The sequence below is a fragment of the Malus domestica genome, chromosome 13, assembly GCF_042453785.1.
Source record: "Malus domestica chromosome 13, GDT2T_hap1".
Taxonomy (NCBI): Eukaryota; Viridiplantae; Streptophyta; class Magnoliopsida; order Rosales; family Rosaceae; genus Malus; species Malus domestica.
In genome coordinates, this window is record NC_091673.1 from 38,242,606 (window position 1) to 38,254,309 (window position 11,704).

Genomic DNA, 11,704 nt, shown 5'->3' on the forward strand with positions numbered 1-11,704 from the left:
ATAACCATTTTATAATTCCAAGCACAAAGCACATTTACCAAATTAAACTAAAATTGGCATAATAGGCATAAATCATTTAAATGCAGTTTATGGAAACTATAAGCCATATATATATATATATATATATATATATATATATAGAAATAAACTGCCCACTCACAAGTACATTGCTGGGTCGTAGCCCCCGAGCCTAGTCTGGCCCCTCAAGTCCTCGGGATAAGTTTCCTCTATATGTGAAATAACTATAATAGAATTAATTAAAGCACATATATGGAAACCTAAATAAAATCCTCATAGTTTGCTCAAACATAGGATTTAAATACATGAAATCGATCTACTCGACGTCATGAACATCCCCAAATTTTTAGAAATAATTTTGGACCTTGCACGCGCCCCCACGCGCCGGCCAAAGCAAGGCCTAACGCGCCCCCACGCGCGGCTGAACACTAACAGAGGCTTAACGGCCGTTAGGAATATTCCACAAAACATTCCTTTAAATCCTTAACAAAGGTTAACGGCATTACCTGATGCCGTTAGGATATTCCGTCAACTTTGGCGGAATATTCTCCTTCTTCTCCGGTGAGCCCCATCGTCCGTCGCCATCCTCCGCCGTCGGTGCCACCGTCTGCAACTCGAATCTTGCCGGTTTCTAGAAAATTTTCAAACTCGCATAACTTCTTCCTCAACCATTCTGACCTACTTTATATGGATTTGAAGCTCATGAAAAGTAGAATCACGTTATACTTGTTTGGAGTCCAAAAAGTGGATGGAGGTGGTCGGAAAACACCTCGAAAGCTTCACCCAAAAGTGAACTCCTCAAAACTTGGTTGTTTCAACGTTGATTCTTCACCAAAACTTCACTAAGGACCTCGGGGAGTTGAATGGAAGCCTTTAACATTCCTAAAAGCTTGTAACTTGGTCACAAACACGTCGAACTCAAAACACTGAGTTTGGACCTCACGAGTTCGACGTTAAAAACTTGTCCATTTAAGGTTTTACAGGTATGGTTGTGCTCGTAAAGGTGAGATGAGCACAAAGAAGTGGTTTTTAGGTTAGATCTGCAAGCTTTGAGGCTTGTTTGTGGTGTTGCAGAGAATAAGAGAGTTTACGAGAGGGAGAGAGAAGGAAGAGAGAAAGAGTGAGATATTTTCTTGCTTTTTCTGATTGGGTGCCATGTAGAGGGAAATGATGGGATTGGTGAGAGATTTGAGGGAGTTGATTGAGGGGATAGGCACAGATAGGCTTTAAAGGGATAAGTTTTCAGATTTTCTACTTTAAAAGGACATAGAAATCTATCCGTAACAGTGTTTCTACAATGATAAAAATCCATGTACACTCATAACAACGTGTACAATTTAAATGCGATAGCGAGAAATAAAATAAAAGTGATATAAATATGTCCATGTCACTTGCCAAAAAGGGCATAATAGTCAATTCACATACTCGGGAAGAAATTACATAGAAAATTTGGGACAGGTTGTCACAACAGCTGTCCATGAATCGCTGCATGTAAAATTACGTTGTCTTTTTCATCATTACGCTAATTTCCATTCCATTTCATTTTTCCCTCTAAGTAAAAGTAATTTACAATAAGTAGTTTAAAATATAAATATCGACTTTCTCCTTTTTACTATTGTTTAAAATAGAAAATGAATTATTTAGCATTTCAAAAATTTTATTCTATAATTCTCACAAGTATAGTTTTATTTTTAATTATAAAAATTCTAGAATACAAAATGAATTTTTTGAATGCAAATAGCAAATCATTAACACAAAAAACCCTAAAAAGCCAAAACCCAAAATTCTTCAAAATATCTCTCTTCTTCTCACTGTTTATCTTGTTCAAAGAATAAAGACAATTACCAAAAAAACAGCTCAGGGAATTCAGGAGCTCTCCTCTCTCCTCTCTCTCTCTTACTCTCTCTCTCTCTCTGATCCTTCTCCTTCACCTCCCTTTATCTGTACCAGATCCATTTCTTATTCTTTATTCACAATTTTTTTGGGGACCCAATAATCGCTTCAATTGGATCAGGTAGGTTTCCTTCCATTTAGATCTGGTTCTCCTTAATTTTCTTGATTTTTCTCTGTTTCAGATCTAATTCGTTCCCTTTGTTCGTATTTTCTTTGATTCAGCTCTGCTTATTTGTACATTTGATTTCAAATTCGAATTTTTTTTCCCAATTAATAGTTTTTTTATGGGTCAAATTATTATTTGGGTTTTCAATACTTGATTCGATAGATTCATTCTTTATATATATATATATATATATATATGTATGTTTGTTAATTTGCAACGATTAAAGTTGATTCAAATTTGCCAACCATTTCTGTATTCGATGAAATTTGAGTTTCAATTTGATTGATCTGGGTACATTCTGTTATTAGGTCCAGAAATTTTTTATGATCCTTGTCTTCTTTGAACTGAATTGATGCTTCTTGCAGGTCAAGGTTCCTAAGAGGCGATATTCGTTTTGGATCGCGGATTTGCCGCTGTTGTTCATTACTAATGATTCGGAAATCGTGCTAAGATGAAGAAAGTCTTTGATCAAACTGTTAGGGACATGTAAGTCTTAAATCGTGTTCATCACTTTAAGTTGATTGCTATGTATTTTTATCAATTTTGTTGTGCTTTGATAATAATCTTCGTATGTACTTGTTACTTAATATGTGATCTTTTTTGGTTCAACGTTACGAATTCTGAATTGTTTTTTTTACGATGTTGACAAAAAAAAAAAAAAAAAAAAAATTCCGTATGGTTTGTAGCCAAAACGCTAAACTGCTGTTGTTTGTTGTGTTCTTGCAGAAAGAGAGAGGTGAACAAGAAAGTGCTGAAAGTTCCTGGAATAGAACAGAAGGTAGTTTTCTTTTTTGTTAGCTCTGCAAAAGTAGGTTGGTTAATTAACATAACTGCCTCAGGATGTAGTCCATCTCTCTCTCTCTCTGTCGCTCACTCTCACTCTCATCAACTCACACCACTCTTTCTCTCTCACTCTCACTCTCATCAACTCACACCACTCTTTCTCTCTCACTCTCACTCTCATCAACTGACACCACTCTCTCTCCTATTTAGGTTCTTGATGCTACAAGTAATGAGCCCTGGGGTCCTCATGGATCACTTCTTGCTGACATTGCACTGGCAACCCGAAACTAGTAAGTTTGACAGTTTCTTTGTATCAATTATTATCTTCAAAAGAAATTCATTCCCAAACAATTGTGCAGTCATGAATACCAGATGATCATGTCCATCATTTGGAAGCGGCTAAGTGATACTGGAAAGAACTGGAGGCATGTTTACAAGGTTTGTCATCTCTATGTACTTTGTTGGAGTTATTTGCAGACACACATTGTTTAGGATTCTCTCTCGTTTGCTTTCTATCTCTGTGTCTGTCTCTTAGTCTCGCTCCCTCTCCCGTCCCCTTCCATCTCCATGTAATGTATGGGTAACTCCTATTATCACAGTCACTATATTTTTTTTTAATTTTTAATTTTTTTTATTGTTAGCTTTCACATGCATCTAGTACTATGGTGAGGTTTGTTTACTTCTGTGTTGACATGTTGTTCATATAATATTTGTGCTTAAAATCAGGCTTTAATTATCTTGGAATACATGGTGGGTCATGGGTCAGAGCGTGTCATCGATGATATCAAGGAGCATGCGTATCAAATATCGGTAACTACCGCCCTTTGTTTCCAAGATTCATATCTTCATTCATTTTTCTGATAATCACAAAGACATGAAATAGTTGTTTTGGAGTGTTGGGAAGGGATGGAACCCTTGGCATGTCATAATAATTACCCTTTTGCCCACCGCACACCACTTGGGCAACCCCATTGGATTACCCATCGACTTGTTTATCGAGCTTACTAAACCGGTACTTTTTTCCTGAAACAGACATTATCCGATTTTCAATACATTGATTCCAGTGGAAGGGACCAGGGAAGTAATGTCAGAAAGAAGTCTCAGAGTCTTGTGGCTCTTGTCAATGACAAAGAAAGGATAATTGAGGTTAGACAGAAAGCAGCTGCTAACAGGGACAAGTAAGCATTCTCTCAGAAAGGGCTTTGTTTTGATATCTACCTTTTACATTTCTTGAATTCTTTTATTTTTTATTTTAATGTTAGTTTTTATATAAGCATCCCATGCCATTAGGAACAAGAAAAGTATCTTCACTCTATATTTTTTAAAACGTTAAATTTCCGAAGTCTTGAAGTTTCTTTATTGCTTTACAGTATTAGCTGTCATTTGAGTAGTGGCAGTAACATTTCAAACAGTGATTTTTTAGTGTTTCACCACTTTGGATTCTAGAGCTAGGTGTAATAGAGAAAAGTAGTATTTTTTGTAGATCTATATGTATAAGCAAAGTAAAAGGAGTAATGTTGTAAAACTATGCTGGTTCATCCTTTACAGGAAGTTCTAATGAAAGGGGTTTCTGACTGATTGTATATCCAACAGGTTTCGTAATACATCATCGACAGGTGGAATGTATAGGCCTGGTTCCCATTCAAGTCTAGGAGGATATGGTGACAAATATGACGATGATCATTACGAAGGCCGCTATGGAGGCAGGGATGAAGATAGGAATGGCTATGGGAGGGAACGAGAATGGGGCTATAGGGATGATGACCGGTACAGTCGTGATGGAGATCGTTATGGCAGAGAATATGATGAACGCAACGGGAGGGAAGGTTACAGGGATGATGATTATCGAGGAAGAAGTCGAAGTGTTGATGATTACCGTCATGGCTCTAGAAGTAGAAGCTCTGATAGAGAGAGGGAGCGTTCAATTGATGATGATGGTCATTATTCCTCTCGGTAATGGTCTTTTTCCGTTGATAATTTTGAATCATTACTAGTATGTGATTAAGAAACATTTTGATTTTCTTGGTGGCATGTATTTTTTTTAGGTTATCTCATACTCTATTTTGAGGAAGTCAACTTAGCTATTTTCTTGAACATTGAGAAAGCAGATTTGTTATGTAACAATTATATTCTCTTGTTTTTATTTAATTTAATTTATTCATTTTTATGATGGTTCCACTTTAGAAAATATTACTGTTTAAATATATGTTTTCAGCACGAAATAAAGTACCAAAGATAACTTTTCCATATTAATGCATCAAAAGTGGAAGTGCATATTTGTACATGCCAAAATTTTTTGGATGCTTTTTTTTTTATTTTTTAAATATTTGTACAGTTGAGGCTGTAGTCTTGATCATTTGCTTACTACTAGTGTTCTAAAAGTCTCGGCCTAGGCGCTAGGCGGCTGGCCACGGCCCCGATTAATGCTTGGGCGTTTAAAAAATAATAAAGGGCGCCTAGGCTAGGCCTTCGTCTAGCCCAACTAGGTGAGTCTAGTTGGGTCTAGGTGGGCTGGCGGTTTTGTGACTTTTTTTGCTTTAAATTTTTTTTAAGAAAATTGGTTAGGGTTGGAACTCTCTTTCAAATAGAAATTAGATAACTTACATTTTGCATTTCATGTTTAAATAAGTTGTAAGGGGCTTGTTGGATACTTGGATGAAACACATTATATGCTTGTTCCCCATGTTCTGAATATGTTCTAGTACTTTATAATTTGTATGTCACTTTTATGTTGCAATTTATGTTTCCCAATACGATTATGTATTATAAGTAGACACTTATTTATATGTCATAATAAATTTAATTTAAATAAAAAAAACCGCCTAGGCCCCTACCTGTCACCCCGAATAGCACCTAGCGCCTTTTAGAACATTGCTTATTACTTAACCTAAATGGGAACTTCATTGTTTATTCTTTATGTGTCCTCATTGCAGTGTTAGTGGTGCTAAAACTGATGACCAATCTCAAGATGGAAGGTAACTCTTTAGTGGACATGTGCTTGAAATATATTCTTGGGTCTCTGGCTCCTATACATTGGACATGAACTTATGATTAAATCCAAATATTAAAATTTTAAAGATCTTTAAGTTGAACATGTTGATTGTTTTTTTATGGGTATATATATATATCTGTATATGTATATACATATGCCTCATATGAAGAAATATTAAAGACTTCGGTAATAAAAACAAAGTAATGATTAGTAATATATGGTAATTTCATCAGAGTATTCCAGAACATTGCCAATTCCCAATAACAATATTATTCATTTTTGGCAGGCTAAGCAGGAAATTTTCTGAACAAAACATTGGGGCTCCTTCTAGTTATGAGGAGGTTGTAAGTGAATCTCGAAGCCCTGTTCACAATGAAAGGTATTAATTTGTCTGAAATAAAGAATTTGATTCACTCATTTTTTTCTTCCTATTTTAAGCGTTAGCTCAATCAGTTAATATTTCTTGATTACAGGGGTGGTGAAACTCCAGCAGCTTCTGCTCCTAGAGCTTCTTCTCCACCTTCAAGCAATAATCCAAGCCAAGCAACCAGTGTTCATGTTGCTTCTGCATCGCCTTCGAAGCAGGAAGTGGAGCCTTCAGATGAATTTGATCCACGTGGTTCAGTTTCAGGCGATGCATTTGGTTCAGTTTCAGGTTAGTAAGTCCTGTATGCATATTTATGCTTTATCCCAGTCCAAACTGCTGAAGAATGTGCTATCATTGTGTATTTAATGAATATAACTCAAACATTCTTTATTGTGAGTTGTTTGTTGCACATGTCAGTACCGGTGTATTTGATTGGCCCCATTCAAGTGACATGGGACATCTGCTACTAAACCCTACTCTTTTATAATTTCTTTTGCGTGAATTCTTTGGTACTTTCTTTTATGTTGATTGTTTGACTAGGGGGAAGCAATCAGGTTAAGCTGTCTGATTCCTTGACTGCTTTTCTTATTGTTTTCTGATAAGAATGCATCTTTCATTAGTAAGCTATTAGTGAGGGTTTATTTGCGTTTCTGAGGTTTTTGAAGTTGGGAGAATTTTTGTTATTACATAATTCATTGGAAGTGGGTGTGGTTACGCTTATTGAATCTTTTTCTCCTCGTTTAGTTACTTGTTCAGTGTTTCACACCACGATCAACCACCTTAAAATGCTAAGTACCTTATTCTTGAAACCCTAATTCAACCTACTGTTGGAAACACTACAATTGAAGTCAAAAGTTATATTCTTGGTTACTCCCTTGACCTTTCACGGGTCATAAAATTCCCAAACAAAACACTAAATATTTTTCATCCAAAGCCTTGTAAACCCTAAACTCTAATACTCCTTGTCATTTTAAATAATCCTCCTAAAAGCCCTTATTTCAGCCATGCAATGCTGTCCTAAGTCATTGTTTGCTCAGTGTCGATGAGTATCATTGGGCTAAAGCATGCAGTATGAGTACACACTACTAAGTCATTGGAGATGGTTGATTCTCCAAACAGATTTGATGTGCTTGCATTTTAATTGGTTGTTGAAGATGGTCAAGCAAGTGAAATGTGAAAACATTGGCTGTACATGGCCCAAAGCTTGATCTTGAACAGTGTTTAAAAAAACTAGCCTCGGGGTGCGTCTAGGCACCCTTGGAGGCGGGGCTGCTGGGTTTTCGCCTCTGTTTTGTAGGGGTAGGCGTAAGGCATCGTCGGGACACGCCTAGGCGGCTGAGGCGCGCCCAGGCATTCAGTTGGGCGTTTTTTCTTTCCAAATCCAGGTCTATTTCTGCTGTTCCTCTGTTTCTGCCATTCCTCTGTGTGCCATTCTAGTTTCAGGGAAGAAGGAGAGAAAGTTTCTCTCTCTCCAAATCCTAGTGGCAAAGTCCAACTCTTAACTCTTTTTTATTTTTTTGTTTTTTATTTAATTATTGCTCATTCAGATTCTGCCACCTACCATTTTGATTAGCTAAGATTTATTTCTCCTGAAATTTCCTATAACTACTCCACTCAGCCATTATTTGCTTTAAATTCCTTATAATAATTGCTCCACTCAATCTTTATTTCATTTTAAATTCCCTATAATAGCTCCACTTAGCCTTTATTTCCTTTTGAATTGCCTTTAATTGCGACATTCTGCCTTTATTTCCTTTCAAACTCCCTATAATTGTGGCCACTGAGCCATATTTCTCTTGAAGTTCACTATAATTGCTTACAATAAAATAAATAATTACAACATTTTAAGACTATATGACATAATTTCCAAGTACAACTACACTTAGTAATGAAGAAGAAGAAATTATCTTTGGCTTAGTTATAATTATATTTGTTTTACAAAGTATTATACTATATATATAATTATATATGCAATATATATCAAGTTATTTAGGTCCCGTGAGGCTTTGCCTCACGCCTAAGCGGGGGTATCCATGGAACGCCTTGCCTACAGCTCCACCTTTTAATACATTGATCTTGATTGATGACTGTCTATGTCACTCACATACAATAACTTGATATTTATCTAACATAATTTTAATCTGCGAAGCACATTTGCACAATTGTTAATTGACTGGTTGACCAGTTCCATGCTGTTCTTTTTTCTGTTTCATTATGATTCATATAGTAATCTTTGTTCTCCAAGATAGTAATCTTGAAGAAACCTGTTTCATATCTATCTATTCTTTTTCTTGCATTCCTCGATGCCCGAAGTTTCTGTTATACATGCGAAAATTTGCACGTTCCCTTTGTTTAGTTAATTTTCATTAAATGAACAAAATGCGCATGAGATGTCTTATACTCAGCAGGAGCTGCGGAGGTGGAGCTAATGACATAATACTTTGTGGTATAATGATATGTTATAGTAGTTGTGGAGTCATTATGGTTATTAAGGGTGAGTGCAGTGGCGGTCGTAACATTGTGCATTACTGGGCATTGTCAAATTATTGTCGACAGCCTCCTCTTCGTTTAATATTAAGTAGGGTTTTAGCATCCTTTTATGAACTAGTATGTCTGAGCTGCAATTTGTACTGGTTGTCCTTAATATTCTACTACTGTTGAGTGGAAGGTAGTATAGGTTTCTATGTACACCCTGTTGATACAGAGAACAAAGGTCTCATGTAACGGTGTATTTTTTCGTATGTTAGTTTATGCTCCTGTGTATAAAACCAGATCATTTCTTATATGTTGTTATCCTGGAAAAAAGATCATTTACTATCTTGGTAACCTTTTGCAAGCAGGTTGTTTTGATATAAATGTTCTTTTACGTTTATGTTTGTGATTGAAATGCAGCTCTATGAGAAACTCACATTGTCTTTCCTTTAACAGCTGCCCAAGCTGCCCCAGCTGTCCAAGCAGCCCCGGTTACCTCAAACAATGTTGAGATGGACTTACTAGGTTCCCTTTCTGACTCATTCTCTTCAAATGCATTGGCCATTGTACCGACTACATCTTCTACTGCTACATTTGTAGCTGATCCCCTTGTAAACTCTAGTTCTGCAACCACATTTGCAGCAACTCCATCAACGTCTAATGTTATGAATCAGGTAGGCATTTTTGCTATTAAAATAATTTCTCAAGTGACATGCTGCTTCTTGGATTAAAAGTGTTCTCCTTCAATGCAGCCATTTGAAGATCCATTCGGTGATTCCCCTTTCAAAGCTCTACCTTCCAGTGAGGCGGTCCAACCTCAGCCACACACTTCCACGTCCACAGACTCTTTCACACCAACCATGAACCAGAGTGTAGATACAGCTTCCAACTTTCCCTTGGGGGATTCATTTTCTGCTGCAAGTTATTCTTTATCTGGTGTTTCCAGTGTTCAGACTCCAACAAACTCGCAATTTGTGTCTCAAGAGCTCTCTACTGAACACAACAACATGGATATTCTCGCTGATATTCTGCCACCTACCGGACCTTCACAGCAATCCTTTTCAAGTCCAACAGGTCAGCATCCACAGCCAAGTACTAATATGTATGGAAATTTTCATGTGCAGCCAGGATCTATAGTCCCTGATAATCAAACTGGATTTGCTGGACAACACAGTGGTGGGGGTTTTCCATCACAGGGAGGGCCTACAGCTACCATCACTTCACATGGAGCTCCTCAAACTCCAACAGGACCTACTGCACAGTTTAACAATGGAAGTTTCATTTCACAAGAAGGTGGATTTTCAGCTCCCTACAGCGGAAACTTCTTTTCACAACAGGGAGGTTACATGCCTCTTCATGCTCATAATGGACCGGCTGCACAGCTTAGTGGTGGGAACTTCCATCCACAACATGGTTCTGTCGGCTCGGTAGCTTCACAGGCCGCTCATCAAGCTCCATCTGGACGAGGTTCGCAACATAACAGTGATGTTCTGGGCAACGTTTTTTCACAAACAGGGCCAAACACCTCAATGGGTTCCCTGCAACCACTGTCATCTTCAACAGGGGCACTTGCTATAGTTGCTCAACCACCTAAAGACAGCAAGTTTGAAACTAAGTCAGCAGTTTGGGCTGATACGCTCAGCAGAGGCCTAGTTAATTTAAATATATCTGGAGGTGAGGGCTATGTCTCTTCTTCAACTTGTTTATTAACTATCTATGTTTTTTGTGTGTTTTATAACGGCTTTTGTTTTGTTTTTTCATTTGCAGCTAAAATTAACCCATTGAATGATATTGGAATTGATTTTGATTCCATTAATCGGAAGGAAAAGAGGATGGAGAAGCAGCCGGCAACTCCTGCAACATCTACTATTAACATGGGTAAAGCCATGGGATCTGGTTCTGGAATTGGCCGTGCAGGTGCAAGTGTTCTTAGGGCGCCACCAAACGCTATGGTGGGTTCTGGTATGGGCGTGGGGATGGGTCCTGGTCCGGGCATGGGTATGGGCCGCAGTCCTGGTGGAGGTATGGGCATGGGGGGGTATGGTGGCACAAATCAACCCATGGATATGGGGACGAACATGGGAATGGGAATGAATATGGGCTTGGGGATGCAAAGGCAAACCAGATTACCTCCTGGTTCAAACATGCCTAGTGGTTATAACCCCATGATGGGCGCAGGTGGTAATCCTCAGCAGCCATATGGCGGCTACCGATGAAATTGACAAAAGTAAGGTTTTTACTATTAAATTCCATCACAATTCACATCTAGACCAATATTTGGTATAGAAGGTTGTATTTTGAAACAAAAGTTGTGTAATTTTGTGGCCGGCCCCATGTGATGTAATTTTCCGTTCATCGTCTTTGTAACCATGCGTTTCTTATGGGTCACAAGAGAGTGTTGTCTAGAGGTGCATTGCCTAGCTGGTCTCATCGTTTCTCTTCTTATTATCAGGTATATTCTTTTTGGCAGATGGTGCAACATTTATAGCGATGTTTGGCTACGGACACAAACCAATAAGCGTTGATTCATTCTTCCAACTTTCTTATATTCTTTTTGTTCCTCTAGTTTTGTATATCAGTATGCGCAAAACAGAAGAGGTGATTGACAAATTTGGAACGAAAAAACGAAGATATCTAAGTTTTGGAAGTTCGTCTCAAATGTTATTATGTTCGGCACAAAATTCTTCAGTTAGTTTACCAATTTTGAAGCATCCATTGCTCGACATTAACTAAACCTTCGAAAACCTAACCAAGAAGATGGCATTTCAAATTACAAGAATAACTCTGAATACAAGTCATGTGCCTTGCACAACTTATTTTAGATGAAAAACTTAATGGATTTAGGGTGAGATGTTAAATTGATGATCCATCACCGTCACCATCACCACCACCACCACCACCACCTCCTCCATCACCACCACAAAAACATACTCTACCGACTCACCATCACCACCACGACATCCACAATCTCTGACATCAACATCTCCCACCACCATATCCTCCATTGTGATCA

General features: G+C 37.8%; 1 protein-coding gene across 6 annotated transcripts; it reads left to right on the forward strand.

Annotated features, from left to right (window-relative positions):
- The first annotated feature begins 1,757 nt into the window (after positions 1-1,757).
- Positions 1,758-11,237, forward strand: LOC114823327 (clathrin interactor EPSIN 2-like). Of its 6 annotated transcripts, XM_029098823.2 has the most exons (15): positions 1,758-2,032; positions 2,443-2,563; positions 2,804-2,855; positions 3,071-3,150; positions 3,220-3,298; positions 3,587-3,670; positions 3,893-4,038; positions 4,454-4,813; positions 5,794-5,835; positions 6,139-6,231; positions 6,326-6,507; positions 9,148-9,365; positions 9,444-10,365; positions 10,459-10,918; positions 11,144-11,237. In XM_029098823.2, exons 2-14 carry the CDS (start codon positions 2,529-2,531, stop codon positions 10,905-10,907), a joined length of 2,742 nt encoding a protein of 913 aa, XP_028954656.1. In that variant the 5' UTR covers positions 1,758-2,032; positions 2,443-2,528; the 3' UTR covers positions 10,908-10,918; positions 11,144-11,237. The 6 variants fall into 6 exon arrangements, with proteins under 6 accessions (XP_028954656.1, XP_028954655.1, XP_028954657.1 ...); XM_029098822.2 differs by having other exon boundaries at positions 10,459-11,237; XM_029098824.2 differs by having other exon boundaries at positions 1,761-2,032; positions 9,157-9,365; positions 10,459-11,237.
- Positions 11,238-11,704: the final 467 nt, after the last annotated feature.

What these genes read in the sequence shown, in the direction of transcription:
- LOC114823327 (XM_029098822.2), top strand. Translation starts at nt 2,529, where the DNA reads ATGAAGAAAGTCTTTGATCAAACTGTTAGGGACAT. An exon ending in GATGGTCATTATTCCTCTCG is followed by an intron (nt 4,814 to 5,793) that starts GTAATGGTCTTT and finishes TCCTCATTGCAG; the next exon opens with TGTTAGTGGTGCTAAAACTG. An exon ending in GACCAATCTCAAGATGGAAG is followed by an intron (nt 5,836 to 6,138) that starts GTAACTCTTTAG and finishes CATTTTTGGCAG; the next exon opens with GCTAAGCAGGAAATTTTCTG.